The 23876-nt window shown below is 41.5% G+C and overlaps 15 protein-coding genes across 15 annotated transcripts; 9 read left to right on the plus strand and 6 right to left on the minus strand.

The window, feature by feature from the left end:
• Nucleotides 1-1180, minus strand: FOA43_002249 (uncharacterized protein; the record flags this gene model as incomplete). The annotated part of the gene is made up of 2 exons (XM_038922548.1): nucleotides 1-42; nucleotides 122-1180. The coding sequence occupies 2 exons, from the start codon at nucleotides 1178-1180 to the stop codon at nucleotides 1-3; spliced, it is 1101 nt and encodes a 366-aa protein (XP_038778476.1).
• Nucleotides 1181-1541: 361 nt separating this feature from the next.
• FOA43_002250 (uncharacterized protein) lies at nucleotides 1542-3548 on the plus strand (the record flags this gene model as incomplete). The annotated part of the gene is made up of 1 exon (XM_038922549.1): nucleotides 1542-3548. The coding sequence occupies one exon, from the start codon at nucleotides 1542-1544 to the stop codon at nucleotides 3546-3548; it is 2007 nt and encodes a 668-aa protein (XP_038778477.1).
• Nucleotides 3549-5051: 1503 nt separating this feature from the next.
• On the plus strand, nucleotides 5052-5837 carry RPL8B_1 (60S ribosomal protein L8B; the record flags this gene model as incomplete). Its single annotated transcript, XM_038922550.1, has 1 exon — nucleotides 5052-5837. One exon carries the CDS (start codon nucleotides 5052-5054, stop codon nucleotides 5835-5837), a length of 786 nt encoding a protein of 261 aa, XP_038778478.1.
• Nucleotides 5838-6116: 279 nt separating this feature from the next.
• On the plus strand, nucleotides 6117-6317 carry RPL29 (60S ribosomal protein L29; the record flags this gene model as incomplete). The annotated part of the gene is made up of 1 exon (XM_038922551.1): nucleotides 6117-6317. The coding sequence occupies one exon, from the start codon at nucleotides 6117-6119 to the stop codon at nucleotides 6315-6317; it is 201 nt and encodes a 66-aa protein (XP_038778479.1).
• A 334-nt stretch (nucleotides 6318-6651) lies between these two features.
• FOA43_002253 (uncharacterized protein) lies at nucleotides 6652-7332 on the plus strand (the record flags this gene model as incomplete). The annotated part of the gene is made up of 1 exon (XM_038922552.1): nucleotides 6652-7332. The coding sequence occupies one exon, from the start codon at nucleotides 6652-6654 to the stop codon at nucleotides 7330-7332; it is 681 nt and encodes a 226-aa protein (XP_038778480.1).
• Nucleotides 7333-7414: 82 nt separating this feature from the next.
• Nucleotides 7415-8182, minus strand: RPL2_1 (60S ribosomal protein L2; the record flags this gene model as incomplete). Its single annotated transcript, XM_038922553.1, has 1 exon — nucleotides 7415-8182. One exon carries the CDS (start codon nucleotides 8180-8182, stop codon nucleotides 7415-7417), a length of 768 nt encoding a protein of 255 aa, XP_038778481.1.
• Nucleotides 8183-8631: 449 nt separating this feature from the next.
• GBU1 (Guanidinobutyrase) lies at nucleotides 8632-9777 on the plus strand (the record flags this gene model as incomplete). Its single annotated transcript, XM_038922554.1, has 1 exon — nucleotides 8632-9777. One exon carries the CDS (start codon nucleotides 8632-8634, stop codon nucleotides 9775-9777), a length of 1146 nt encoding a protein of 381 aa, XP_038778482.1.
• A 17-nt stretch (nucleotides 9778-9794) lies between these two features.
• FOA43_002256 (uncharacterized protein) lies at nucleotides 9795-11342 on the minus strand (the record flags this gene model as incomplete). Its single annotated transcript, XM_038922555.1, has 1 exon — nucleotides 9795-11342. The coding sequence occupies one exon, from the start codon at nucleotides 11340-11342 to the stop codon at nucleotides 9795-9797; it is 1548 nt and encodes a 515-aa protein (XP_038778483.1).
• Nucleotides 11343-12107: 765 nt separating this feature from the next.
• FOA43_002257 (uncharacterized protein) lies at nucleotides 12108-12923 on the plus strand (the record flags this gene model as incomplete). The annotated part of the gene is made up of 1 exon (XM_038922556.1): nucleotides 12108-12923. One exon carries the CDS (start codon nucleotides 12108-12110, stop codon nucleotides 12921-12923), a length of 816 nt encoding a protein of 271 aa, XP_038778484.1.
• A 299-nt stretch (nucleotides 12924-13222) lies between these two features.
• On the plus strand, nucleotides 13223-13612 carry FOA43_002258 (uncharacterized protein; the record flags this gene model as incomplete). Its single annotated transcript, XM_038922557.1, has 1 exon — nucleotides 13223-13612. One exon carries the CDS (start codon nucleotides 13223-13225, stop codon nucleotides 13610-13612), a length of 390 nt encoding a protein of 129 aa, XP_038778485.1.
• A 16-nt stretch (nucleotides 13613-13628) lies between these two features.
• Nucleotides 13629-14138, minus strand: FOA43_002259 (uncharacterized protein; the record flags this gene model as incomplete). Its single annotated transcript, XM_038922558.1, has 1 exon — nucleotides 13629-14138. The coding sequence occupies one exon, from the start codon at nucleotides 14136-14138 to the stop codon at nucleotides 13629-13631; it is 510 nt and encodes a 169-aa protein (XP_038778486.1).
• A 1111-nt stretch (nucleotides 14139-15249) lies between these two features.
• FOA43_002260 (uncharacterized protein) lies at nucleotides 15250-17308 on the plus strand (the record flags this gene model as incomplete). Its single annotated transcript, XM_038922559.1, has 2 exons — nucleotides 15250-15711; nucleotides 15791-17308. 2 exons carry the CDS (start codon nucleotides 15250-15252, stop codon nucleotides 17306-17308), a joined length of 1980 nt encoding a protein of 659 aa, XP_038778487.1.
• Nucleotides 17309-17355: 47 nt separating this feature from the next.
• Nucleotides 17356-19146, minus strand: FOA43_002261 (uncharacterized protein; the record flags this gene model as incomplete). The annotated part of the gene is made up of 1 exon (XM_038922560.1): nucleotides 17356-19146. One exon carries the CDS (start codon nucleotides 19144-19146, stop codon nucleotides 17356-17358), a length of 1791 nt encoding a protein of 596 aa, XP_038778488.1.
• Nucleotides 19147-19323: 177 nt separating this feature from the next.
• On the plus strand, nucleotides 19324-22779 carry RET1 (DNA-directed RNA polymerase III core subunit ret1; the record flags this gene model as incomplete). The annotated part of the gene is made up of 1 exon (XM_038922561.1): nucleotides 19324-22779. One exon carries the CDS (start codon nucleotides 19324-19326, stop codon nucleotides 22777-22779), a length of 3456 nt encoding a protein of 1151 aa, XP_038778489.1.
• A 50-nt stretch (nucleotides 22780-22829) lies between these two features.
• FOA43_002263 (uncharacterized protein) lies at nucleotides 22830-23858 on the minus strand (the record flags this gene model as incomplete). The annotated part of the gene is made up of 1 exon (XM_038922562.1): nucleotides 22830-23858. The coding sequence occupies one exon, from the start codon at nucleotides 23856-23858 to the stop codon at nucleotides 22830-22832; it is 1029 nt and encodes a 342-aa protein (XP_038778490.1).
• Between the last annotated feature and the right edge of the window lie 18 nt (nucleotides 23859-23876).

Below are 23876 nucleotides of genomic sequence, written 5' to 3' on the forward strand. Positions count from 1 at the left end.
TTATGTGCCAGCTGCGAAGATCTGGTCGGACCTGGACTTCCGCTGGAGGTATATAGCTTTTGACTTTTGGAGAAGAATGAATCGACGAACTAAGCGAATTGATGGTCTCGAATGACCTTACAGACTCATTATCACTGGAATCCCACTCGTAATCCATAAATATCTTGTGCGACTTCTTATGTCGTCCTCCTTCTCTAAGTTCTCCTTTAATAACATCTATCAGGTTTAAACCTTCGTCATTCTTTTTCCATCCATTACCATTGAACTCCACTATATCTCTTACGCACTCTACTGGTGTAAATTCATCATATTCCTTATCTTTGAGTTGCCAAGTAAACCTGTAAGTCTGATTGATGAGTCCATTGAGAACGTTATCATCTTGAAATACGTCATCGCAGATTTCCTTGACGGCTCTAGGATCCAAGCCAAGTGATTCCGAAGTCTCGTCCAACGGACTGGCTACAGAGCTACTTGTACTCGCTTTCGCAGGCACATCACGAGAAGCGGTGCTGGACTTCTCAAGTACTTTGGGCCGTGGAGAAGGTATATGAAGCGACGAATGAGACGGTAGCAGCTGAGACGAAGCCTTGCCCGGGTCCATAATGGAGCGTGATTTGGAAGGCGACCCGGTAGCGGTACTGGTAAACCTGTCGTCACTTAAAGTTTCTGTAATTCCTTGGTAGAAATTTTTATTGGTACTCTCGGGAACTTGATACTTGATACCTCTATCATCGAACAAATGCTTCAAGAAAATCGACATCTTAGCTATTGAATTGGTCTTTGATTGATCCAAAAGATACCTCATATCGGTCTTTTTGGACTCGTTGACGTATTCTGATAGATTAATATGAACACTTCCTAATCTCTCCTCGTGTTTCTCAGCCTTGTCCTTGATAATGAAAGACACACAGAGCCACTTATTGGCCAACATTCCAGTTTTTGAATCAATATGAATTCTCAAGACCTCTTTAACGTATCCTTCTTGTTTGAATATGCACTTATGATTGGATATTGGCACTCGGTTTGTAACCTGTTTCGATCTGTGGTAATGCTTGTAGTTATTCTTAATCTTATGGTTTGTCACTGTCACTATCATGTAACAGCTGTTGTTGTCCAATAGTGGAACATTAGTGAGTTCAATTACGTTCAACGAAAGTTCGAATGGGATTTTCTTGGCCATTTTGGGTAGATGGTAGAGCAGTAGATAGTAGAGCAGTAGATAGTAGAGCAGTAGATAGTAGAGCAGTAGATAGTAGAGCAATAGATAGTAAAGCACCACCACCACCATAATGACTTTCGGTTATACGGTCGTCCTGTACTTGCGTCTATCGACGTCACTTCGGAGCCAGAAAGGCTGAGTGAGCTTCGCGAACCGATCGATAATCTTTCCCCTCCCTCATTCATCCGTCTATCAATTCGATCTCGTACAATTAAACAGAATACTGCATGAAAATCAGAAGGTAAATAAAGAACCATTTTGCTGCTAGTTTTTTCTCTTTAACTTTATTCAGTTTATTTCCGTTCTCTTGTCATTCTTGAAAATGTCCAATTGGAAGAAATTCTTCAAGGGTAAAAGTAGTTCGCACGCTTCCACAAATCAGGGCTCTACAGCAAACACTGGGGCCAGTTCACCAGCTGATTTAAGCGTCGTTTCAAGCGAGGAGGCTACTGATGATTCTGCTGCTATTGATAAATCGGTGTCCAAACCTTCGGAAAATGCTTCCTATGATACTCGGAAAACCTTGGTGGATTCAGATCTCAAGAACGTTTCCGAGTCGATAGCCCATTTGGATATTAATGATACAACCTCCGTTACTCCCGAGTTGATTACAAAGAACTTGGAATCCACTGACCCGATTTTTGAGAAGGAGGCCAGTGAACCCGAACATTCCGAGTCTTCATCATCCAATCGTGTGAAATTCAAACCTGGTTTGCTCACTGTGAAGATCTATTCTTCAAAGAACTTGGAGATTCCTGTTCCAATGAGAATCAACAAGCAGATTCTACGTAAGCTCGCCAATTTGGGTGCCAATGTCGACGAGGATGAGCTGCTCCATAAAATCGAGTCCCTGAACGAAAATCTCGATGAAGCAGCAAATACTAACTTGTCGTACTATCTTCCTTCGACGTTACGCATCAATAATACCGGTGATACCAGTAAAAATGTCATCACCACGTACAACTTAGTCTATGCGGTGGTGGAAGTGGAAAACAGTAGTGAACGTATCAGCTCCATTGGAAATACCATTGCTAACACCAAGTTCAACAGTGTGACCACTTTTGATATCACTTCTCCCAACACAGCGTTGCTGACAGTGCACATTTATGTTCGAATCCCAGGCTCTTTGTTGGATTCTAACAAGCAGGAAGATTATCTAATTGGTACTCTGAACTACAGACTCTCTTCGGCCACCATTCAGGATAACTGTCAACCTGTTAGGATTCTCAATCATGACTGGCGTCACTTAGTTAACCCTTATACCGATAAAGAGCTTGCTGGAACTTTGAATATCACTTTGGACTTCAAGCCGTTGTCTACAAGTGCTAAAAAGGGTATGAATATGGGCGATTTCGACTTGCTCAAGGTTATTGGTAAGGGATCCTTTGGTAAAGTGATGCAGGTTCGAAAGAAGGATACCGGAAAGATATATGCCTTGAAGTCCATTCGAAAAGCTCACATTGTGAACAAGATGGAAGTGACTCATACGTTGGCAGAGAAATTTGTACTAAGTAGAGTCAATTCGCCGTTTGTTGTGCCATTGAAGTTTGCCTTCCAATCCAGTGAAAAGCTCTATTTGGTCCTCTCGTTTATCAACGGAGGAGAGCTTTTCTACCACCTTCAAAAAGCTCGTAGATTCCCTCTCATCCGTGCCAAGTTCTATATCTGTGAGTTACTTTCTGCCATAGAAACGTTGCACAAGATGAATATTGTGTATAGAGATTTGAAACCGGAGAACATCTTACTTGATTATCAAGGCCATATAGCCTTGTGTGACTTTGGATTGTGCAAGATCAACATGAAATTGGACCAGAAAACAAACACTTTCTGCGGTACTCCTGAGTATTTGGCTCCGGAGTTACTTTTGGGCAAGGGTTACACAAGGGTAGTTGACTTTTGGACCTTGGGTATCTTATTATTCGAGATGCTTACGTCTCTTCCTCCATTTTACGATGAAGATGTGAATTTAATGTACAGAAAGATTCTTAATGATCCACTTGTGTTTCCTGCAGACATTGATGCCACGACAAAAGATCTTATTACCAAGCTGTTGAACAGAGATCCTAACAAACGACTAGGATATGAAGGAGTTTCTGAGATTAAATCACATCCATTTTTCAAAGATATTGATTGGGATAAGTTAAATAATAAGGGATACATTCCACCTTACAAGCCACAGGTGAGGGATTCCTCGGATATATCGAACATTTCGTCTGAATTCACCAGCGAGGAACCGAAGGACTCCGTGGTGGACGACTTCTTGAGCGAGTCTGTGCAGAAACAATTTGGAGGATGGACTTATGTAGGAAGTTTCAGTGGACCTAGTTAAATAAATGTAATTGAGTGCTCTATTCGTCAATAGCCTCGTCTTTATGCTTATCGCCATAGACATAAAATTGAATGAAAATTATAGCATCCTCGAAGATAGTACCAAGTGATCCCAAAATCCAACTGGCATTTAGACGAAGATAGTTCCAGTCGCTGCGATAAAACAGTATCTGTAGACCGTAGTTTAAGTTTGCCAAAGTTGACAGCAAGAAGAAGAGTAGACTAAGACCTTTACAGGACTTTTTCTGATAGTTTTTCCAGATCTGCGGTAGTCTTGCAGTAAGATATAAGAAGGCAGAGATGTAGCCAGATATCTGTGGACCGAGTTTCTCTGCTTTCTTTGGTACTGAATGGCTTCCCCCGTTCGGAGAGCAGTAAGAGCCGACTATACCCGCGCAGACTACAAATAAGATGGGCATTCCAAGACGAACAAATGCTGAGTGTCTTTGGGGTTCGAAGCAGATATCGTCGACAGTGGATGAGTAACGCCTACTTCTAGACAAAGTACTCTTTGGAGTTGTGGTGGGTGTAATTAGAGGAGCCTCCAGTAGTGGAGCCTCTTCGTCCATCAGAGGAGCTACCGCGTGAGGACCTGTAGGCCGTCTTTTTCTATGTCTTCTGAAGAAATACTTCAAATAGTAGAAGCATAATAAGGTGCAGATATCGGAAAACAGGAACCAAAGACCCGTTAGAATGACCTCGGGTAATAAGCCTGCCCACACGGAGCCTACAACGTTAGCCACATCACCGATGGTCCATGCAAGTAGAAAGAGAGGAGATATACCATCGACGGATTTCACTCGTCCCATTTCGACTAGTTGTGGAATAATGAGCACCAACCAGCACGCAAGAGCAATGGATCCTGCAATGCTGGATAGTCGCAACCGTAAAGGTGATGGAGTGTATTCGAGCATGAATAAAAGAGCAAAACCAAACAGTATGGAGATCAGTGGAACTCAACTCATAGACGGAAGAAAATGCCCTGGCAGCAGTAGCAGCAGCAGCTGCAGCAGCTAAGCGCGCCTGGTAGTTACCGTATCGGGAAGAATGAACGATCGGTGGTAGAGGAGAACATTTCCCTGGTTTACCGGGCAAAGAAAATTTTTCAGCCCGTGGTTCTTGAAGTCCTCAATTTTAAAAACTTTTCAGCAGACTTAACAACTAAATTCATCTTATCAATCAACTATTATCCACAATGGTAAGTATAACTAACGGTTTTCGTGGCGAAAAGGGACATCTATGAGTATTTACGTTGCATGCTACTAATTTCCTGTGCTTTAAATAAACACAAGAAAGATGGAGTTAAGGCACACGTTTAAATACTGATTCGATTGTTACTTACGTACACTAATTAATTGGATGAGTATCTATATGTGTGCATGTTTTTTTCATCTTTCTTTGTTTTAGGCTGGGCTCGCAAGAGCCGTAGGGGATTAAGTTTTATGGAAGGTAGTAAGCTCGATGACCCAAATCTATACTTTAGAGCTTTACTAACTTCTCCTCAATGACACAGCCATCAAAGAAAGTTGCACCAAGTCCTTTTGCCAACAGAAAACCTAAGAAAGTCGGATCGAAGAATCCTTTAATCGAGTCCACTCCCAAGAACTTTGGTATTGGACAATCCATTCAACCAAAGAGAAACTTATCTAGATTTGTCAAGTGGCCTGAATATGTCAGACTACAGAGACAGAAGAAGGTTTTATCGCTAAGATTGAAAGTTCCTCCTGCCATTGCACAATTTTCTCATGTCTTGGACAGAAATACCGCTGCCGAAGCCTTCAAGTTATTGAACAATTACAGACCCGAAACTCGTGGTGAAAAGAAGGAGAGATTGACAAAAGAAGCTGCTGCCATTGCAGAAGGTAAAAAAAGAGAAGATGTCAGTGAAAAGCCTTATGTTATCAAGTATGGCTTGAACCACGTTGTCTCTCTCATTGAAAACAAGAAGGTTAAATTGGTTTTAATCGCCAATGACGTTGAACCAATCGAATTGGTTGTTTATCTACCTGCCTTATGTAGAAAGATGGGTGTTCCATACGCCATCGTTAAAGGTAAGGCCAGATTGGGTACTTTAGTTCACAAAAAAACCTCTACTGTGGCTGCCTTGGTTGATGTCAAATCTGGAGATGAGCCTGATTTGGCCAAATTGATCTCTTCGATCAACGCCAACTTTATCGACTCATTTGACAATAACAGAAGACACTGGGGTGGAGGTATTATGGGTGTTAAGCACAACGCCAAGGAGGCTAAGAAGGTCAAGGCTGCTGCTATTGATGCTGATATAAAATAGGTAGTTATCTAATAATCGTTCTCTGTATGTGACTGCTACTCCTCGCACCTCCCAGTAATGTTATTTTCCCCAAAGAAATTTTTCATGCGCCGTTTCCGCGACAGCTTTTTTCCAAAAATTTCACCCGGTGGATTAGTTAGAACGAAATTTCTTCAAGACAAATTCTCTTTATTCTCTTTCATTGACTTATTGAACTAGTTCTATCAATACACCAGTAAGTATCAAGTGACAGTGATAGGAATATCTAAGCCGGATTACTAACTACGTTGTGTTTCAGAAATGTCTAAAAGTAAGAACCATACCAATCATAACCAAATCAAGAAGGCTCACAAGAATGGTATCAAGAAGCCAAGACAATTCAAGTACCCTTCTGCCAAAGGTGTTGATGCCAAATTTAGAAGAAATCACAGATTCGCTTTGCATGGAACCGTCAAGGTTCTTGCTTCTGCCAGAAAGGCTGCCAAGGCTGCCAAGGCTTAAGTCTTAAGTCTTAAGTCTTAAATGTCAAAAGATGTTTTTATAGCTTCTCTAATGGACCGATTTTTTATATATCTATGTGAATAATCGATGGGCGTCTATCGTATAATCAATCAATCTATAATATAGACAGTAGGAGTAGTAGTAGTACAAGCAGGTAAGAGCTAGTTACATATTTCCTATTTGGGACGCAACATTTATCCCGTCGTGAATAAAGGGATTTTGGAACACCCGCGCAAGAGAGAAGAAAAGTATATAAGACCCATAAGGTCTGTCTTACGGCGCTAATTTCCTAATTGCATCATACGTCAGTTTATTTCATATGATTAAATCAACCATGAACGACGAAAATATTGACCCTTCGGAAGAAATTTACAAGCAAGAAAGAAGTAAGGATTGCATTAAAGTAGTAGATGATGGTAATGATATTGTGAAAGTGACAGAAGGAATCCAAGATTTGAGTACTGGTGACAAAGAGAAGAAATCCAAGAAAAAACATCACAGAAAGAAGCACAATAACAAGCAATTGAAAAGAGAGGAAGAAGAAGTGGAAAACAAAAAGAGACAACCACTTGGAGAAGCGTCAGGACAGAAGCAGGCCAACAGACAAGGAGAAAAGGGTTCTCATAAGGTAAACGGGAACAAAGGAGGTAAGAAGTATCGTAAAGGATGGATTCCAGAGCCGCGGTATTGGGGATATTATCCTCCACCAGGTGGTAAAAAGCCACAAGAAGGACGTAATACAGGATACTACGGATATTATGGGCCTAATCCGTTTTCTCAGAAGCAGAAGAGTCGTAGTCGCCGGTATAAGAAGAGAGGTGGAGTACAGACAGGAAGAACAGAGCAAGCAGGGAAACCAGAGGAATTAAAGGAACCAAGGAAACCAGATGACTCAAAGGAATCAAAGGAACCAGGGAAACCAGATGACTCAAAGGAATCAAAGGAACCAGGGAAACCAGATGACTCAAAGGAACCACAGAGAACGCCAGTTCCAGTTCCAAAGCCTCTTTCATAGCCAGATAAAGCTACATAATAATCTAATTGTGCGTGGATTAATTGTCGTGTTACACATAAAAAGTACTCTATAAGATACAGGATCATTCCTCAACCTTATCCTTGGAACCTCTTAGTAAACCGGTTCTTCTAGCAGCAATCAAACCAATCTTCTGACCGGGAACAGCACCTCTACTAATGGTAGATGGAGCACCAATATGCTGATGGTTACCACCACCATGAGGATGATCAACGGGGTTCATAGCAACACCTCTAGTCTTTGGCCAAGAGTTTCTCTTAACTTTGTACTTGTGGAAAGCTCTACCAGCCTTCAACATTGGTTTATCAATTCTACCACCACCGGCAACGATACCAATGACACCTCTGGCATCAGAAGAGATGACCTTCTTGGCACCAGATGGCAATTTAACTCTAGTCTTATTGTCCTCAATATTGTGTCCAATGACAATCACGTAGTTACCAGAAGTTCTTCCCAAAGCACCTCTGTCACCGGTTCTCTCCTCGACATTAGAAGCGATAGTACCTTCAGGCATAGCACCTAAAGGAAGGACGTTACCAACATTCAAAGAGGCCTTCTTACCACAGTAAACAAACTGTCCGGTGTAAACACCTTCATTGGCAATGAACATTTCCTCTCTCAATCTGAATCTGTAAGGGTCTCTGAATACAACCTTGGCCAATGGAGCACCTCTACCTGGGTCATGAATGATCTGCTTAACGACACCTCTGATGTATCCATGTCTCTCAGCAAAGTCAAGCGTTCTCAACTTGGCAGCACCTTTTCTCAATCTTGTGTGAGAGGTGAAGATGGAGCCAGCACCTTTTCTTTGGTTTCTGATCACTCTACCCATGATTAATTGTTTTACAATCAGAAGAAGCCCTTGATGGTTAAGGTGAAAAATTTTCCAGCCTAGCTTCAACAGTCTCACTGCCTGAAAAGTTTTACGGGGGAGGGGACTACGGGGTCTTTAGGGTCTACAGGGGAGGGGCCTATGAGGTAAGGTGATTGACATGAATCCTACCAAGAAAAGCTATTGACTCTACAGAAAGCCACTGAACTTTATTGAACGTTACTGAACTTCATTGAACTTTACCGAATTCTAGTGAACTCTACTAATCCATGTTGAACCCTGCTGTTTCCCCCCCCTCGCTCCCAACTTCCCTACGCGCGCAACTTTCCGACCATCCTAAGAATTTCCTAATCCGCTACTGATAAGATATCCGCCAAGAAAGCCATACAGGTATATAACGAGCAGTCTATCCTTACAAACGTTTCTCCTTAAGCATCTTTCTGAAACCAATGATCTCGCTTTTTTGGCTGCTTTTAGCATCCTCAGCACTGGCTCAACCATTCAATTTCGACCAATCGTCTCTCCAGTCTGGTAAGCATGACACTTCTCCTCCATCGTTACAGGATTTGTGGGGTCAAGATTGGCCATTTACTGGAATTCCAACTTTTGCTCATCTAAATACTTCCAAATGCCTTTTAAATCCAGACATTAATTATGATATCGGAATCATCGGCATTCCTTTCGATACTGCTACAACTTATAGGCCGGGTGCAAGATTCGGCCCGAGAGCTATTAGAGATGCTTCTCAGAGACAAAATTCTATGAGAGGTTTTAATACCAGAGCAGGAATCAATCCTTATGAGGACTGGGCAACCTTTATGGATTGTGGTGATATTCCTGTGACTCCTATGGATAACAAGTTGGCTTTGGAACAGATGACCAAGGCTTTTGAGGAGTTGTTACTAAGAAGAAACTCTTCTGCTGATTCTTCTCATCCTCCAAGATACGTGGCTCTTGGTGGTGATCATTCTGTCATCTTACCTCATCTAAGGGCTCTCAACAAGCTTTATGGTAAATTGGCAGTAATCCACTTTGACGCTCATTTAGATACATGGCTTCCAAGTAAGTATCCTTCATCCTGGTCCAGTGAACAATCCAAATTCACCCATGGTTCTATGCTCTGGATGGCCAGTGAAGAAGGCTTACTAAGTGACAACTACAATGCTCATATTGGTATCAGAACCAGAATTTCTGGTGCAGATTGGGATGACTTCCGCGACGATGATGACCAGGGATGGCTTAGATTCTCCGCCGACGACGTCTGGACAGAAGGTATCGATGGCTTGAAGACGATAGTTTCCCAAATCAAAAAGAGAATCCCTAAAGACTATCCTGTTTATATCTCTGTTGATGTCGATTGTATGGATCCTGGCTTTACACCAGGTACCGGTACCATTGAACCTGGTGGAATGATGCCCCGTGAGGTTATTTATCTCTTACGTCATCTAGATCTTGATTTAGTGGGTGCTGATGTTGTAGAGGTGTCACCGGCTTTCGATCACGCAGAGATTACAAGCACTAATGCTGCTCAAATAGTCTATGAACTAATCACTACTATGGTTCAGAGAGGTATGCCATTACCCTTACGTAGTTAAATATACACCATTTGTATTCAATTATCTGGATTCAACAAGAAGTCTGCAAAGTACTTGATAGATGCATATATCTCCTTACCAACGGGTACAATATACTTTTTGGGAAGCAAGAAACCCCGACTTCCACTGTCTCGTAGCTTCAACACAAATGCCCAGTATGCTTTGTTATGATACATGTAATCTAGAGCGGAACCTGCGCCCATGCTTGGTAGAAGATCAGCCCCTCTGTCTTCACAAGCCGAAAGAACACTGTACATCTTACCTGATTGCAGTCTAACTGCTTGTGAAAGACCGTAGGCCAATTCTAACAAATTCTCCTCATCTCTGGGAAGCTCCGTGCATGAATAAGCGTACGGATACAACACTTCCTCGGCATATGAGTGGAGATCAATGTAGGCATATATGGGATGCTTATGCCTCGTTTCGTTAAGATAGTTATCCCAGGCGTAACTCTCTAAACTCTCGAACGCTCCTTCTCCTGAATACTCTTCACTACAAGGGGAAGTATCTTCGCCCTTGGTGAAATGAAAGTTAAAAGAATGGTCAATATCTATACCAAAGCATCTTGGATGATAAGTTTCTTGACGGTTCTTTCTCCAGAGACGTTCCGTCTTCCATGAATAGTCATATCCATCTGGATTCATCACTGGAAGAAATAGAAAGTCCAAGTTTTGTAGGTATCTTCTAACTTTCTTGCTTCCATTCTCATAATCAGACAAGATATTGGAAATCACGTAGCAAACCGTTGAAATACTGATCCATTCCCTAGCATGGATACCTCCTGTGATCACCACGGTCTTGATGGCTTCGTCGTTTGACTTATGATCACTTATTCTCAATGCTTTAATATCTCTACCTTCAAAAGTTTGACCAATCCACTCAATGCTGAGTAAATCTGGATAAGTATCAACCAAGATATCAAACCACTTGTAGATGGTCTCTAATCTCCTGAATCTCTTGAAAAAGATATTTCCACTTAAGAGAGATACATCTTCTTCTTCCGCCGCTAAATTGTAATCACTTTCAGAAATATCCAAGGTCTCAAAGATAGCCTGTGGAAGATCTTCGATCATAATACTGACATGATACTGTCCATTAGGACAAACTTTGGTAACAGCTTCAACGAGCTCTAATGCCTGTTCTCTTGTACAGCGTACATCAATAAATTTATGAGCCTGAGAAACTTCCCATATATCCAAATTTAGTCTCTTAGATTGAATTAGAATGGAATCCTTGGACTTGGAGCAACTCCAGTGCGAAAACCTGATGACATATTGATCTTCAAGTTGATTCAAGTTAGCAAGAAGCTCTTTACTATCCGAGCTCATCAATTCTTCCTGAGTCATTTCTGTATAATATCTGAACCCTTCACTGGCAACATGTTGCAGATTTTGAGATTCGAATTGAGATTTAAGAGACAGAAGAGGAGAGCCGGTAGTTCCAATAACCTTTTGCTGTAGTCCACGAGAGAAGTCCCGGACTGAGTCAAGAACGTTCTGCAAATGAAAACTAAAGGTCGCAGCAACAAAGAGTTGCAACAGAAATACCACGGAAAGCCATTTCATATTCGATAAAGGTAGAATAAGAGGGAGGAAGGACAAGGAGACAGGGTTGATTATATGTATAGTGCTGCTTGAAAAATAAGAAAGAAACGACGACGCGACGATGGGACGAAATACGGAGAGAAATGATAAAGCAATGGACAGGACGTGTACCACTTACTGCTCAGTGTTCAACTCAATTCCCAGTACTAGGTGCTCAGTGGTCGCGCTCAGCGGCTGCTTACAACCGCGGGCTTCTAGTAAAATATTTTGATTGGCTCTACTCCCATAGTAGAAGAAACCACTTAGAGCTACTACCCAACTGAACTACTGTGATTTATGAAGAAGATGTGTATGAAGCGTTGAATGACGGTGTTTCCAGACCGTGAACCCGGTAGACAAGAAAACCCAATACACCCCGTAGCCAATACACCCCGTAGCCAATGCACCCCGTACCAGGTGCACCCCGTTGTCGGTAAACCCCGTACTCGGCACACCCCGTACTAGGCACACCCCGTACCCAGCCTAGAAACGGAACTCCATAATGCATTCCCGAACCCATTTTAGCTGACTTCCTGCCTCTTAGCTGCAAACTTGGTGCCATACAATATGCAAAGCTCCGAGTTTTTAATCGGAATAGTAACAATGCGGGGTCGGAAAAATATTGTAGTCCGTTCTAAGCTCAAACTATATAAAGGTGGTCAAAGTCGGCAATTCTATACAGATAGGTAGCTCTCTTAACTTTTCATAGTTGATAACAACTTTCCTCTACTTGACAAATAAAAAAAGATGTCTGACGTCCCTACCTTTAGATTCGACAACGAAATTACCGTCGTGACCGGTGCTTGTGGTGGCCTTGCAGAACCATGCATTCACGCCTTATTGGCAGCTGGTTCAGAAATCGCTCTTTTAGATACAAACATTGATACCATCAATAAGTCGATCGCTGGTTTCGAGAAGTTTGCCAAACAGACGTTGAAGTTGGCCAAGGTTCCTGAGATGCACGGCTACGTTTGTGATGTTTCAAATGCTGACCAGGTTGAACAAACTTTTGCCAAAGTCCACAAGGATTTCGGAAAGTATGCTCTTCATTTGTACAATACAGCTGGTTACTGTGAAAACTATCCTGCTGAGAAGTATCCTGCCAAGAACGCAGCCAAATTGATCGGTGTCAACCTTCTCGGTTCTTTCTACGTGGCTCAATCTTGGGCTAGACCTTTGATTGAACACAAGATCAAAGGTGCCTCTGCTGTTATGGTTGGTTCCATGTCAGGAAATATCGTTAATGATCCTCAACCTCAGATTTGCTACAACATGTCCAAAGCTGGTGTCATTCACATGGTTAAGACTTTGGCTGCTGAATGGGCCAAATACAATATTAGAATTAACACCTTGTCTCCAGGTTACATCTCAGGTCCTTTGACTGCAAAGGTTATCGAGGCTGATCCTAAGATGTACGATAGATGGATGTCTATGGTTCCAATGCACAGAATGTCTGATCCAAGTGAGTTCGCTGGTACTATTTTGTACTTGCTTTCTAATTCCGCTTCTTCTTACACCACCGGTGCTAATATCATTGCCGACGGTGGTTATGCATGCTGGTAAACAATTTTGTCTTATTTAGTTTTTCCTTTTAAATAATTAAATGAATGATTTACGATGATGCGAATTAGAGGGGGTAAACGTTTTCGTGGTAGGGTGAGCTCTGAGGGGAGCTGGGGAGGAGGTTGTTTTAACTCGACTATTTTACTACGACTACTTTACTACGACTATTTTACTTTGACTATTTTACTACGACTATTTTACTACGACTATTTTACTACGACCATTTTACTACGACTATTTTACTACGACCATTTTACTACGACTATTTTACTTTGACTATTTAATTAACTCTCTTTGTCATGACCTTCGAACACAACGATCTGGCAAAACTTATGGATATTCTGGAAACGGCGGAGAAGTTTAAAAATCCAGACAGAAAGAACTCCAAAAGAAGATATAAGTCGTCTCGACAAGTGATGAACGACGAGAACAAACGTATCCAGAAGAAGCGTGACGAGTCGGAAGAACCACTTCCTAACTTAGTCACATATCACTCTCTTTCTGCTCCTCCTTCTTTCCGTCCAATCAAGACTTACTGCGATATAACGGGTCTGGCTACCAACTATAAGAGCCCCAATACTAGACTCAGGTTCTACGACAAAGAGTGCTATGATTTGGTCAAGTCTCTTCCTCCAGGCGTAGATCAGCAATATTTGGCGCTAAGAAATGCGAACGTCGTGTTGAAGTGATATCTATATAACCTATTTAATCTGTATTCCAACTCTTTACTATTTCCTTAATTCTTCTATCAAACTGAGTACTCTCTATCTCATCGTCAATCTTCTCGGAATCTATGAAAGGATTGCATATCAGTCGCAGATATGCCCTATAGATCTGTTTAAACACTTCGTTTAATCCAGTTTCTTGTTTATTGTATTCATTCTCGTCCCGAGAACCTCCAACCACTATCTTCAGTCCTGTATTTGTCTCCTGACCGAACACAAACACTGAATCTTGCACGAATAACAATCGATACGTTCTTCCTGGTCGTGGTTCTGTTTCTGCCATTGGCATAAACGGCGAATCAAATACATCCAATGCCATATGTGAAAGGAAATTGTACTTCAATAACTCGTTTTCTCGAGTTCCTTCATCCACAAATGATATATCTTTATTTTTGTCTTTAGATTCTTCCTTTTCCTCAAATGGAGAAAACGGCTGGATATAAAGGGGCTGATTTTCTCTTGATATTAGTGAAACAAAGTAGATGGTCATCTTTGACAGAGAGAAGATGCAAAGAACTTCCTGGAAACTTAAAGTCGAGGAGCACTTTGAGGAGCACTTTTTTATACAGGAAATTCTCATTTGATTTTAAGGACTAATGAATTCCTCTTCTTTCACTAAGTCTATTTTATGGATAATCAATTGCATAAAGTCTATATCCAATGCAAATTCCCATGCTAAAGACTCTCTAGTTTGGATCTCTTTCTTTCACTAAATTCTTCAAATGGTTCATAAAGACTTTTCCAAACTTCTATGAAATTGCTTACTGGTCTTCCTGAAAACATCTGATGAAGAGTTCCATCTCAAATCTTTAAATCAGGTAAACCTTAGAGCATAGAAACAAATGACTGCAAAGCCTGGAGATATCTGATACTGATATGAGAGGTTTCAAACAACGACTTTGGGCCAACTGATAGAATAAATCCTAATTCATCACTCCAGATGGACTGAGCACCGGTATATTCAAATACTTTGTAGATGACTATTATTAGAGATGTATGTTATGATAGTGACAGAACACCACCATACCATTTTGATATGAGAGGTTTCCACTTTAGGTCTTCACAATTGTTTTAGTACTCTTCATGGGAAAGACTATCAATATGGATCTGCCGGTGAACGAAAGGAATAGGCAGCGTTACTGACATGATCAAGGTAAGATAATTTTGAGACTCTCATACATCAAAGAGGAAGAGTATAAGCAAGAATTAAGATCTAAGGAAGATCAAGATCTGAGCAAGGATCTCAGATCTCTTTTACAAGTTATCCGGATTGCCTAATTAGGTAATTGAAAGACCGGTCAAGGATTTATGCTCAAAGATTTATGCTTAAATGAGTTAAAAAAATAGTACGCATGGTCACAGTCAAGTATTTGAAGTTCAATATACAGAACGAGACCTTTTTTACCTCATCCTTGGGTACACCGTAGAAGGGGTCAAAGCCTTGAGGTAAGCGACCACGTGACAAACAAGCACGTGAGTATATGCATTCAAAAATTTTTCACTGTAGCGACGACACGTAGAAAGAAAATAGAGAGACAAGAGAAAGTGATACTACCCCCCCCCCCCCATTATCCTACTGATTCAGCTGCTCATCCTGCAACATGTCCGATTCCAGATACGATTATGATGAGAATTCAGAGACGTGGCCATACTTTGTACTTACGGGTATATTAGTTCCCCTTGTTCCTGTCACTTTCTCATTGATCTCAAGTCATCTCGGCAAAGGCCAGGTTAAGGACGATGGATTCGAGCAAGTCAGTTGGTGCGAACCTTATGATTCGAAGCAACTGAACCAATTTCGTTCCAAACAAAAGAGAAGCTCTTTATTTACAGGGAAGTTCTTTTTAGTAGTGCTGGGATGGTTCCTTGTGGGTTTGTTGGCATTCAAGATAGGCCAGATCGACATTGTAGTTTCGGAAACAAACTTCGATCCTTGGAAAATATTAGAAATCGACGAGACAGCCAACGTCCGTGATATTAGAACTGCATATAGGAAGCTTTCACTCAAGTTTCACCCGGATAAAGTGGATACTTCAAACATGACTCGTCCAGAAATCGATGCCGTTGATGCTGCCTATGTGATGATAAGCAAGGCCTACAAGGCTCTCACAGACGAAGCCGTGAAGGAGAACTTTTTTGAAGTATGGTAATCCTGATGGTCCTGGTGACATTAAGCACGGAATTGCGCTACCTAAGTTCTTGGTGGATGGTCCTACTTCGCCTCTATTTGTGGTGGTGTACATATTGCTTATTGCCGTGATTTTGCCTCTATGTGTCAGTAAATGGTGGAGTGGTGTTAAATCGCACACTAGAAGAGGAATTTACACCGATACTGCTTCTCATTTCTTGACGTTGATGTTGAATTTCAATCCGGCAGAACTCGTTCAGGTGAAAACTGTACTCAAAGATGTTGCCAGTTCGAGGGAGTATTTAGACATCGACCCTAAATTGAACCAAGACAAGGTTTTGGAGTTACTACTGGACCATATCAACAGAAAATTACTCTCACCTAAAGAAGAGACTCTCAAATTGTCTGTTGTGGCCATTACTCCAAAGCTTTTACTTGGATTCCTTGACATTGCCGCTGCCTTTCGTAATACCGATGTATGCAATGTCATCGTCGAAGCCCATCGTTGCATTATTCAGGCGTTGAACATTGAAGACGATGTTGATAATTACAAGTATAGACAGATTCTTCAGTTGCCATCCATTGAGTTGGATAACATTGACAAGAAACAAAAGATATACACCTTGGGTAAACTTCTTAAAAAGCCCACAGACGACCCTGCCAAGTTTTTGGGAGTTGATTCTGAGAGTACTACTAAGAAAGTCCTTGACTATGCAAAACATATCCCTCTCATAGAACCTTTGGATTGCCAATTTAAAGTTCCCGGAGAAAACTACATTCCACCTAACTCGCATGTTAATATTGATCTTCGGTTCATAGTGAAGTCTCCTGCCCATAAATCCAAACCTGCCAGAGAAAACTTGTCACCGGAGGTAATTGACACTCAGTTGAAGGAGCCAGATATTCTGGAAAACTTGAGAAACCCATTAAAAGTAGTTGAACTGCAACCTTTACTTAGCCTGAAAAGTGCCCCCATGTTCTTCCCGGACATAGATTATGTGAAGGATCATTGTGGCTGGGCTGCATTTATTTTAGTTCAGAAGGACGGAAGACTCGGAGAAGCTCCTGTCTTTCTTTCCAGGGCTGACCTTTCCAACATGAATCTTACACAAGAACAATTCCTCAAGTCTGATGCTAAAGTGTCTGTTTTCAAATTAATGCTGACCGCACCTGCGCCTCCCCAAGAGGGCAGCTTCCAATTCAGACTTGTTCTCAAAAACTTGGTGTACTTTGGAAGCGATATAGAAATTCCCTTAACGATGAACGTGGAAAACAAGCCTGAGTTTGTTGGTAAAGATGTATATAAAATTGAGGAGCCGGATGAGGATTCGTTGGCCGGTGCTATGGCCCAACTTAGGGGAGAAAAGGTGAAGAAAAGCAAAGAATATAGTAGTGATGAAGAAAGCGATAGCGAAGACCAGGACGACGACAATGACAGTGATAGCGAAGACGACGACGATGACGATGATGACGACGATGAAGATGGCGATTGGACAGATATCAACACAGATACTGAAACCGAAGAAGATTAAGCTTGTGTAGTCTAACTTTACTTATCATTATTATTATGCATTACGTATCAGGTGGAAGGAGTGACCGATCTGGAAGCGGATTTCCTCAAGATCCTATTTGCGTACTCTATGAGTTGAGCATTGCCATCACTAGTGACAAAGAACTTTCTATGGATCTTGTCCCTCCATACTATAACACCTATTTCTTCTCCGTAACTGAGGAGCTTTTCAAACTCGAAATCGTTGGCGAAATCCTTGTACAAGTAGCCCTTAAACGTTTGAATTCTGTCCAATTCCAACTGCCAAAGCTTAATTTGATCCACTACTGTCGGTGGAAGCACCTCGTATTTAATCTGGTCAGCCGTATAAGAGTTACCAATCGAGGTCTCGAATTCCATTTTCTTAGCATATTTCTCTTCGGCCTTCTTGACCATACCAGGATGAGCATGGGACTCCAAATAAGTGATAATCTGATCGGCCGTGATTCCATTGATCAAAGCACCGCGCACAGACTCACGTGTCACAATGCCTGTCACCATATTTGCAAAACGAATCTTTAAATGAACGAATAGGTTCAAAATAGCAATCTGAAGGGGTGACGTAGTATAGCAGTATATCTTGAAATTTGTCTCTATGATGATTTTACCCTGATTACTGTCCGTGTTGGATATTTGCTCGTTCAGCACTGTCGAAGCCGTCTTGAATTTGGTACTCTCTGATGTCAACGAAGTAGCAAGACGCGTTGGATAAAAGATCCTACCCTTAGTGTCTTCACTATTTTCCGACTTAGGATAAAAGATAAGACCGTAGTCGACTAAATCTTCTAGCATGATCAGCTGAGTGTCACTGAGCACCTTAATAGGGTATCCTTCGCCCAACTCTAGAGATCCAAGCATAAAGATAAAATTAAGAACATCAACAGGATTCATCATCAACTTCTCAGACATTTTAAGGTATTGAAGTAATAACGTCCATATTTGTGAGTTGATATCTTGCAACAAAAACTGGAATCCATTCTTTGTAATCAATAAACTTTTCAACTCTTCACCGGAAGGAGGACCTCTTTCTCCATCTATATAATGATCATCCACGACAAAGTTGTCTTCGTCAGCATCCACACTCTGTCTGTGTCTTCTGTCCGACGGGAGCTCCATTAATCCACTATACCTTAGCAAAGTAAGAACTCCTATACTCGGATAATGCTTTATCTTAGAACCAACCATGAAATGAAGGATATTTTCCCATTTGGCAAGACAATAACTATCCAAGAATCCTACCGTAATCTTAAATTTGGTAGCAAAGAGATTTTCTAAGCTTGGACCGGAAGAAGAGGAAACAGATGAAGTTTCCAAGGTCTTCTCTGACTCTGCTTCGGCTTCTTCTATAGTCTCAGCTATCTTCTCGCTTTGATCACGCGGTATACCGTCTCTAAAACCTGTCAATGCATCTCTAAAACTCTGCCTGAAAATGGGATTTAGCTGAACAAACACTATAGTGGTCAATTTCCCTGTGGTAGGATGCTTCACCTTTTTTCGAATCTCCTTCAATAGATTAAGGGCCTTTAATCGTTTAATGGACTCGTTCTGATAGATCTTATTGGCGTTTCTATGGTGTCCAGTAGCCTTTTGAGGCTTAATCCATCGATTTAAGTCTGCGTAAGGTATGGCAGTTTCTTGAAATAAAAGTGTCATTATGTAAAACTTGGCCAAAGACGGAAGCAACCTGAAGATGGCAAGACATGTCTCAGGAGATCTATAAAGCTGAGAATGAACTGCCTCTGGAAGATTGTCAAGGTACTCATTAATGGTAGACTTGAAGAGGTCTGAAGATGTAGAACTGGATTGTATAGGTGCTGACATCAATGCTAGACGAAGAAACAAGAGATCAAAGCTGGCGAACTTCATCGGTACTCTTCTCTCTTTTCTTAGTGGGAAAAAAAAAGCCTGAAAAAGTTCGGTCTGAAAAATTTCAACTCATCTTATTCTTGATCCATTCGAGAATCATCTTCCTTGTACTTCTGTTGTTTCAGAGATTCAATGACTACCGAAGATCCTATCTTGCGGAATGGAAATGAGGCATTTGATGAATTACTTGAGCCAATTTATAGGGGCAAATCTCTTACAGATCCTATTAATACTGCCAAGGACAAGTGGAATCTTCTTCCTGCCTTCTTAAAGGTTAAAGGTTTGGTTAAACAGCATTTAGACTCTTATAATTTCTTTGTTGACGTTGATTTGAAAAAAATTGTCAATGCTAATCAACTAGTTCTTAGTGATGTTGATCCCTCGTTTTACCTAAAGTATCTTGATATCCGCGTTGGTTATAAGAGTAATGGAGATCGAAAGACCCCTGAGGTATTATTACCTCCTCATGAATGCAGACTAAGAGACTTGACTTACAGCGCACCAATATACGTGGATGTTGAATATACTAGAGGTAAAAAAATTATTATTCATAGGGATTTGGAGATAGGTCGTATGCCTATTATGCTAAGATCCAACAAGTGCATCTTGAATGGACGAAATGAGAAGGAGATGGCCTATTTGAATGAATGTCCATTAGATCCAGGTGGATATTTTATTGTCAATGGTACTGAAAAGGTAATTTTGGTTCAGGAACAGTTGAGTAAAAATCGTATTATTGTGGAGACCGATCCGAAAAAGGACATAGTTCAAGCTTCGGTGACTTCCTCGACTCACGAGAGAAAGTCCAAAACCTATGTTATTGCCAAGAACGGTAAAATCTATTTGAAGCACAACTCCATCAGTGAAGAAGTGCCCATAGTCATAGTGTTGAAAGCTGCTGGCATTGTCAGCGACATGGAGATCTTACAACTTGTCTGTGGTGATGATTCTGTCTACCAGGATTTGTTTGCCATTAATTTCGAGGAAGCCTCCAAACTTGGAATCTTTACTCAGAGAGAAGCCTTGGAATATATTGGTCGGAAAGTCAAGACCATCCGTAGAATGAATTCCCCGAAACTAACCATTCTTCAAGAGGGTACAGAGGCAATAGCAACGACTATCGTGGCCCATTTGACTGTGGACAACTTGGACTTTCGTGAAAAGGCCTTATATATTACCACAATGGCACGTCGTGTCGTTATGACCATGCACAATCCAAAGTTGGTAGATGACAGAGATTATGCCGGTAACAAGCGTCTCGAGTTGGCCGGACAGTTGCTTTCATTGTTGTTTGAAGATCTATTCAAGAAGTTCAACAACGATTTCAAGGCCAATTTAGACAAAATTCTAAAAAAACCAAGTCGTGCTTCCGAATTTGACGCTTTGCTCCACATTAATATCCATTCCAACAATGTCACTTCGGGACTGAACAGGGCTATTTCTACAGGTAACTGGTCGTTAAAGCGTTTCAAGATGGAACGTGCGGGTGTGACTCACGTGTTAAGTAGGCTCTCGTACATTGCTGCTCTTGGTATGATGACCCGTATCAGTTCACAGTTTGAGAAATCCAGGAAGGTGTCTGGACCTAGATCTCTTCAGCCCTCCCAGTTTGGAATGCTATGCCCAGCTGATACACCTGAAGGTGAGGCTTGTGGTTTGGTGAAGAACTTGGCATTAATGACCCATATCACCACAGATAACGAGGAGGCTCCTATCCGTAAATTATGCTATCTTTTGGGTGCAGAGGATATTTCCGTTGCCGATTCTGCTATGATTCATACTGGTGGTACATTTGGTGTTTATCTTAATGGTACCATGATTGCCATTACTCGTTATCCTATTGAATTTGTCCGGAAGTTTCGTTATTTGAGACGGTGCGGTAAGGTGAGTGCATTTGTTTCCATTCACACAAACGTTCATCAGTCTGCTGTTCACATTGCTGCAGACGGCGGCCGTATTTGTCGTCCGTTGATCATTGTTGAAAATGGTAAATCCAAGGTGACTGTTCAACACCTCCGCATGTTGAAGGCGGATAAATGGGGATTCTATGACTTCCTCAAACACGGATTGGTCGAATACTTGGATGTCAACGAAGAGAATGATTCATTGATCGCATTGTACGAGAAAGATATCATTCCGATGACTACCCATATCGAGATTGAGCCCTTCACCATTTTGGGCGCAGTGGCGGGTTTAATTCCTTATCCACACCACAATCAATCTCCTCGTAACACATATCAATGTGCTATGGGTAAGCAGGCCATTGGTGCCATTGGTTATAATCAATTTCGCCGTATTGATACTTTATTGTACTTACTTTGCTATCCTGAACAGCCGATGGTGAAGACCAAGACTATCGAACTTGTCAAGTATGATAAACTTCCAGCAGGACATAACGCTACAGTGGCTGTGATGTCCTATTCTGGTTATGATATTGAGGATGCGTTGATTTTGAACAAAGCCTCCATTGACCGTGGCTTTGGACGTTGTCAAACCCTTCGTAAGAATACTGCCGTGCTTAAAAGATATCCAAATCATACAAAGGATATTGTTACCGGCATGCGTGTTGATAAAGAGGGTAAGCCCATTTTTCAGCATGCAGCTTTGGGTGAGGATGGTTTGGCCGAAGTGGGTACTCGTATTCAAAGTGGACAGGTGTTTTTAAATAAGTGTGTGCCTGCCAATGCTATGGGTAGTGTTATGGGAGGACCCCAATCCCAGGATGGTCAGCAACAGCAATATAGAGAGGCTCCTATGGTTTATAGAGGACCAGAGCCAAGTTATGTGGATCAAGTTATGATGACGGTGGGGGATAATGATCAAGCTTTGATTAAAGTACTTTTAAGACAAACAAGAAGGCCAGAACTTGGTGATAAGTTTTCTTCTCGTCATGGTCAGAAGGGTGTTTGCGGTATGATCGTAAACCAAGAGGACATGCCATTTAGTGATCAAGGTATCAGTCCGGATATTATAATGAATCCTCACGGTTTCCCATCTCGAATGACGGTGGGAAAGATGATGGAGTTGGTTTCTGGTAAAGCAGGTGTTCTCAGAGGTACATTGGAATATGGTACGTGCTTTGGAGGATCTGATTTGGAGGAGATGTCAAAGGTTCTCGTTGAGAAGGGATTCAATTACGGTGGTAAGGACATGCTGTATAGCGGTACTACGGGAGAGGCACTGCAAGCATATATCTTCTTCGGCCCTATTTTCTATCAGAAGTTGAAGCATATGGTTATGGACAAGATGCATGCTCGTGCAAGAGGTCCTAGGGCTGTTTTAACTAGACAGCCCACGGAGGGTAGATCCAGAGATGGTGGTTTAAGATTGGGAGAGATGGAAAGAGACTGTGTAATCGCTTACGGTGCATCTCAGTTGTTATTAGAGAGATTGATGTTGAGTTCGGATGCCTTTGACGTGGATATTTGCCAGGGTTGTGGACTAATGGGCTACAATGGATGGTGTCCAATGTGCAAGTCTAGTGAAAAGATCGTCAAGATGACAATTCCATACGCCGCTAAATTGTTGTTCCAAGAGTTGATCTCAATGAACATTGCTCCAAGATTGAAGTTGAGTGACGTATTTTGAGAATTTTAATGGGGTATACATGTGTATGTAATTAGGTAGATTGATCACTTTTAGGTGGTATCTGGGTACACGATTTCATAATCGAGATGGAGCTGTGCATAGAGTTCTCTCATACTAAACTCGTTGTCATTATTCTGCTGCTTGTCACTTCCTGGATAATCACCGCTTTCTATTCCTTCAGAGATCTTTTCTATTTCCTTTTTTCTATCCCGGACTTGCTCCTTCTCGTACTTATCCAATACTTTATAGACATCTGACTTCATATAGTCCTCTATTTCTGAAAGCATATTATTATCGTACTGGAACTTCAATTTTCTGAGCTTGGAAACCTGCTGTTTCCGTCTGTATTCTTCTATACCTCCTATTTTGTTAATTTTCAGTCTAGCTTCATTTAACATATAGTTAGATGCTGCTATTGCTGTATTTCTCCATTTATCCACTAATCGGTCAACGTCATCGACAGTTTTGTGTTCTCTTCGTTGCTTAATCTTTGCAAGTTTGTCCAAGATTGTGCGGTATTTGAGAATTTCTCGCTTCAATTGGCGATCGCTTTCACCAACATATGTAGACTTGGATATCTGATTAAGCCGAACTTGAAGAGGAATCTTATTCGACCGTAGTTCAGCCGGAGGGCTTGAAAAGCTACGTAATGTCAACGGACTCGATGAACCAATAGGAGTAGTCCGATTGCTCAAGATATTACCGTATTTAGCCTTCAATCTGTTCTTCACTCTCGATCCAGAGGGTGATAGATCTGGAATTGGTGATGTCCCTAATGAAGGAACTCGTTTAGGTAATGGAGAGGTGAAATTCCTGGACTTCATTGGGATTTTATGTGACCCATGAAAATCTGTCAGAGAAACGTCCTTCTTGTGATCTGTATTCTTTCCTTGTCTTCTCTTTGGAATCACAAGCTTATTGGACAATTCTGGTAAGCATTTAGGTTCCTGTCTTTTCTTAGGAGCGGGTTTAATCTCTCCATATAATTCACTCTGTTCACTGAGAACAGATTCATTGGCTATTTCATCGGAGACAATGCGGCTTTCCAATGGGGAGGCATCGACATCATCAGAATTCATGGAAGTGGATCGGACAAG

This window comes from Brettanomyces nanus, chromosome 2 (genome assembly GCF_011074865.1).
Source record: "Brettanomyces nanus chromosome 2, complete sequence".
In the NCBI taxonomy this organism is placed as follows: domain Eukaryota; kingdom Fungi; phylum Ascomycota; class Pichiomycetes; order Pichiales; family Pichiaceae; genus Brettanomyces; species Brettanomyces nanus.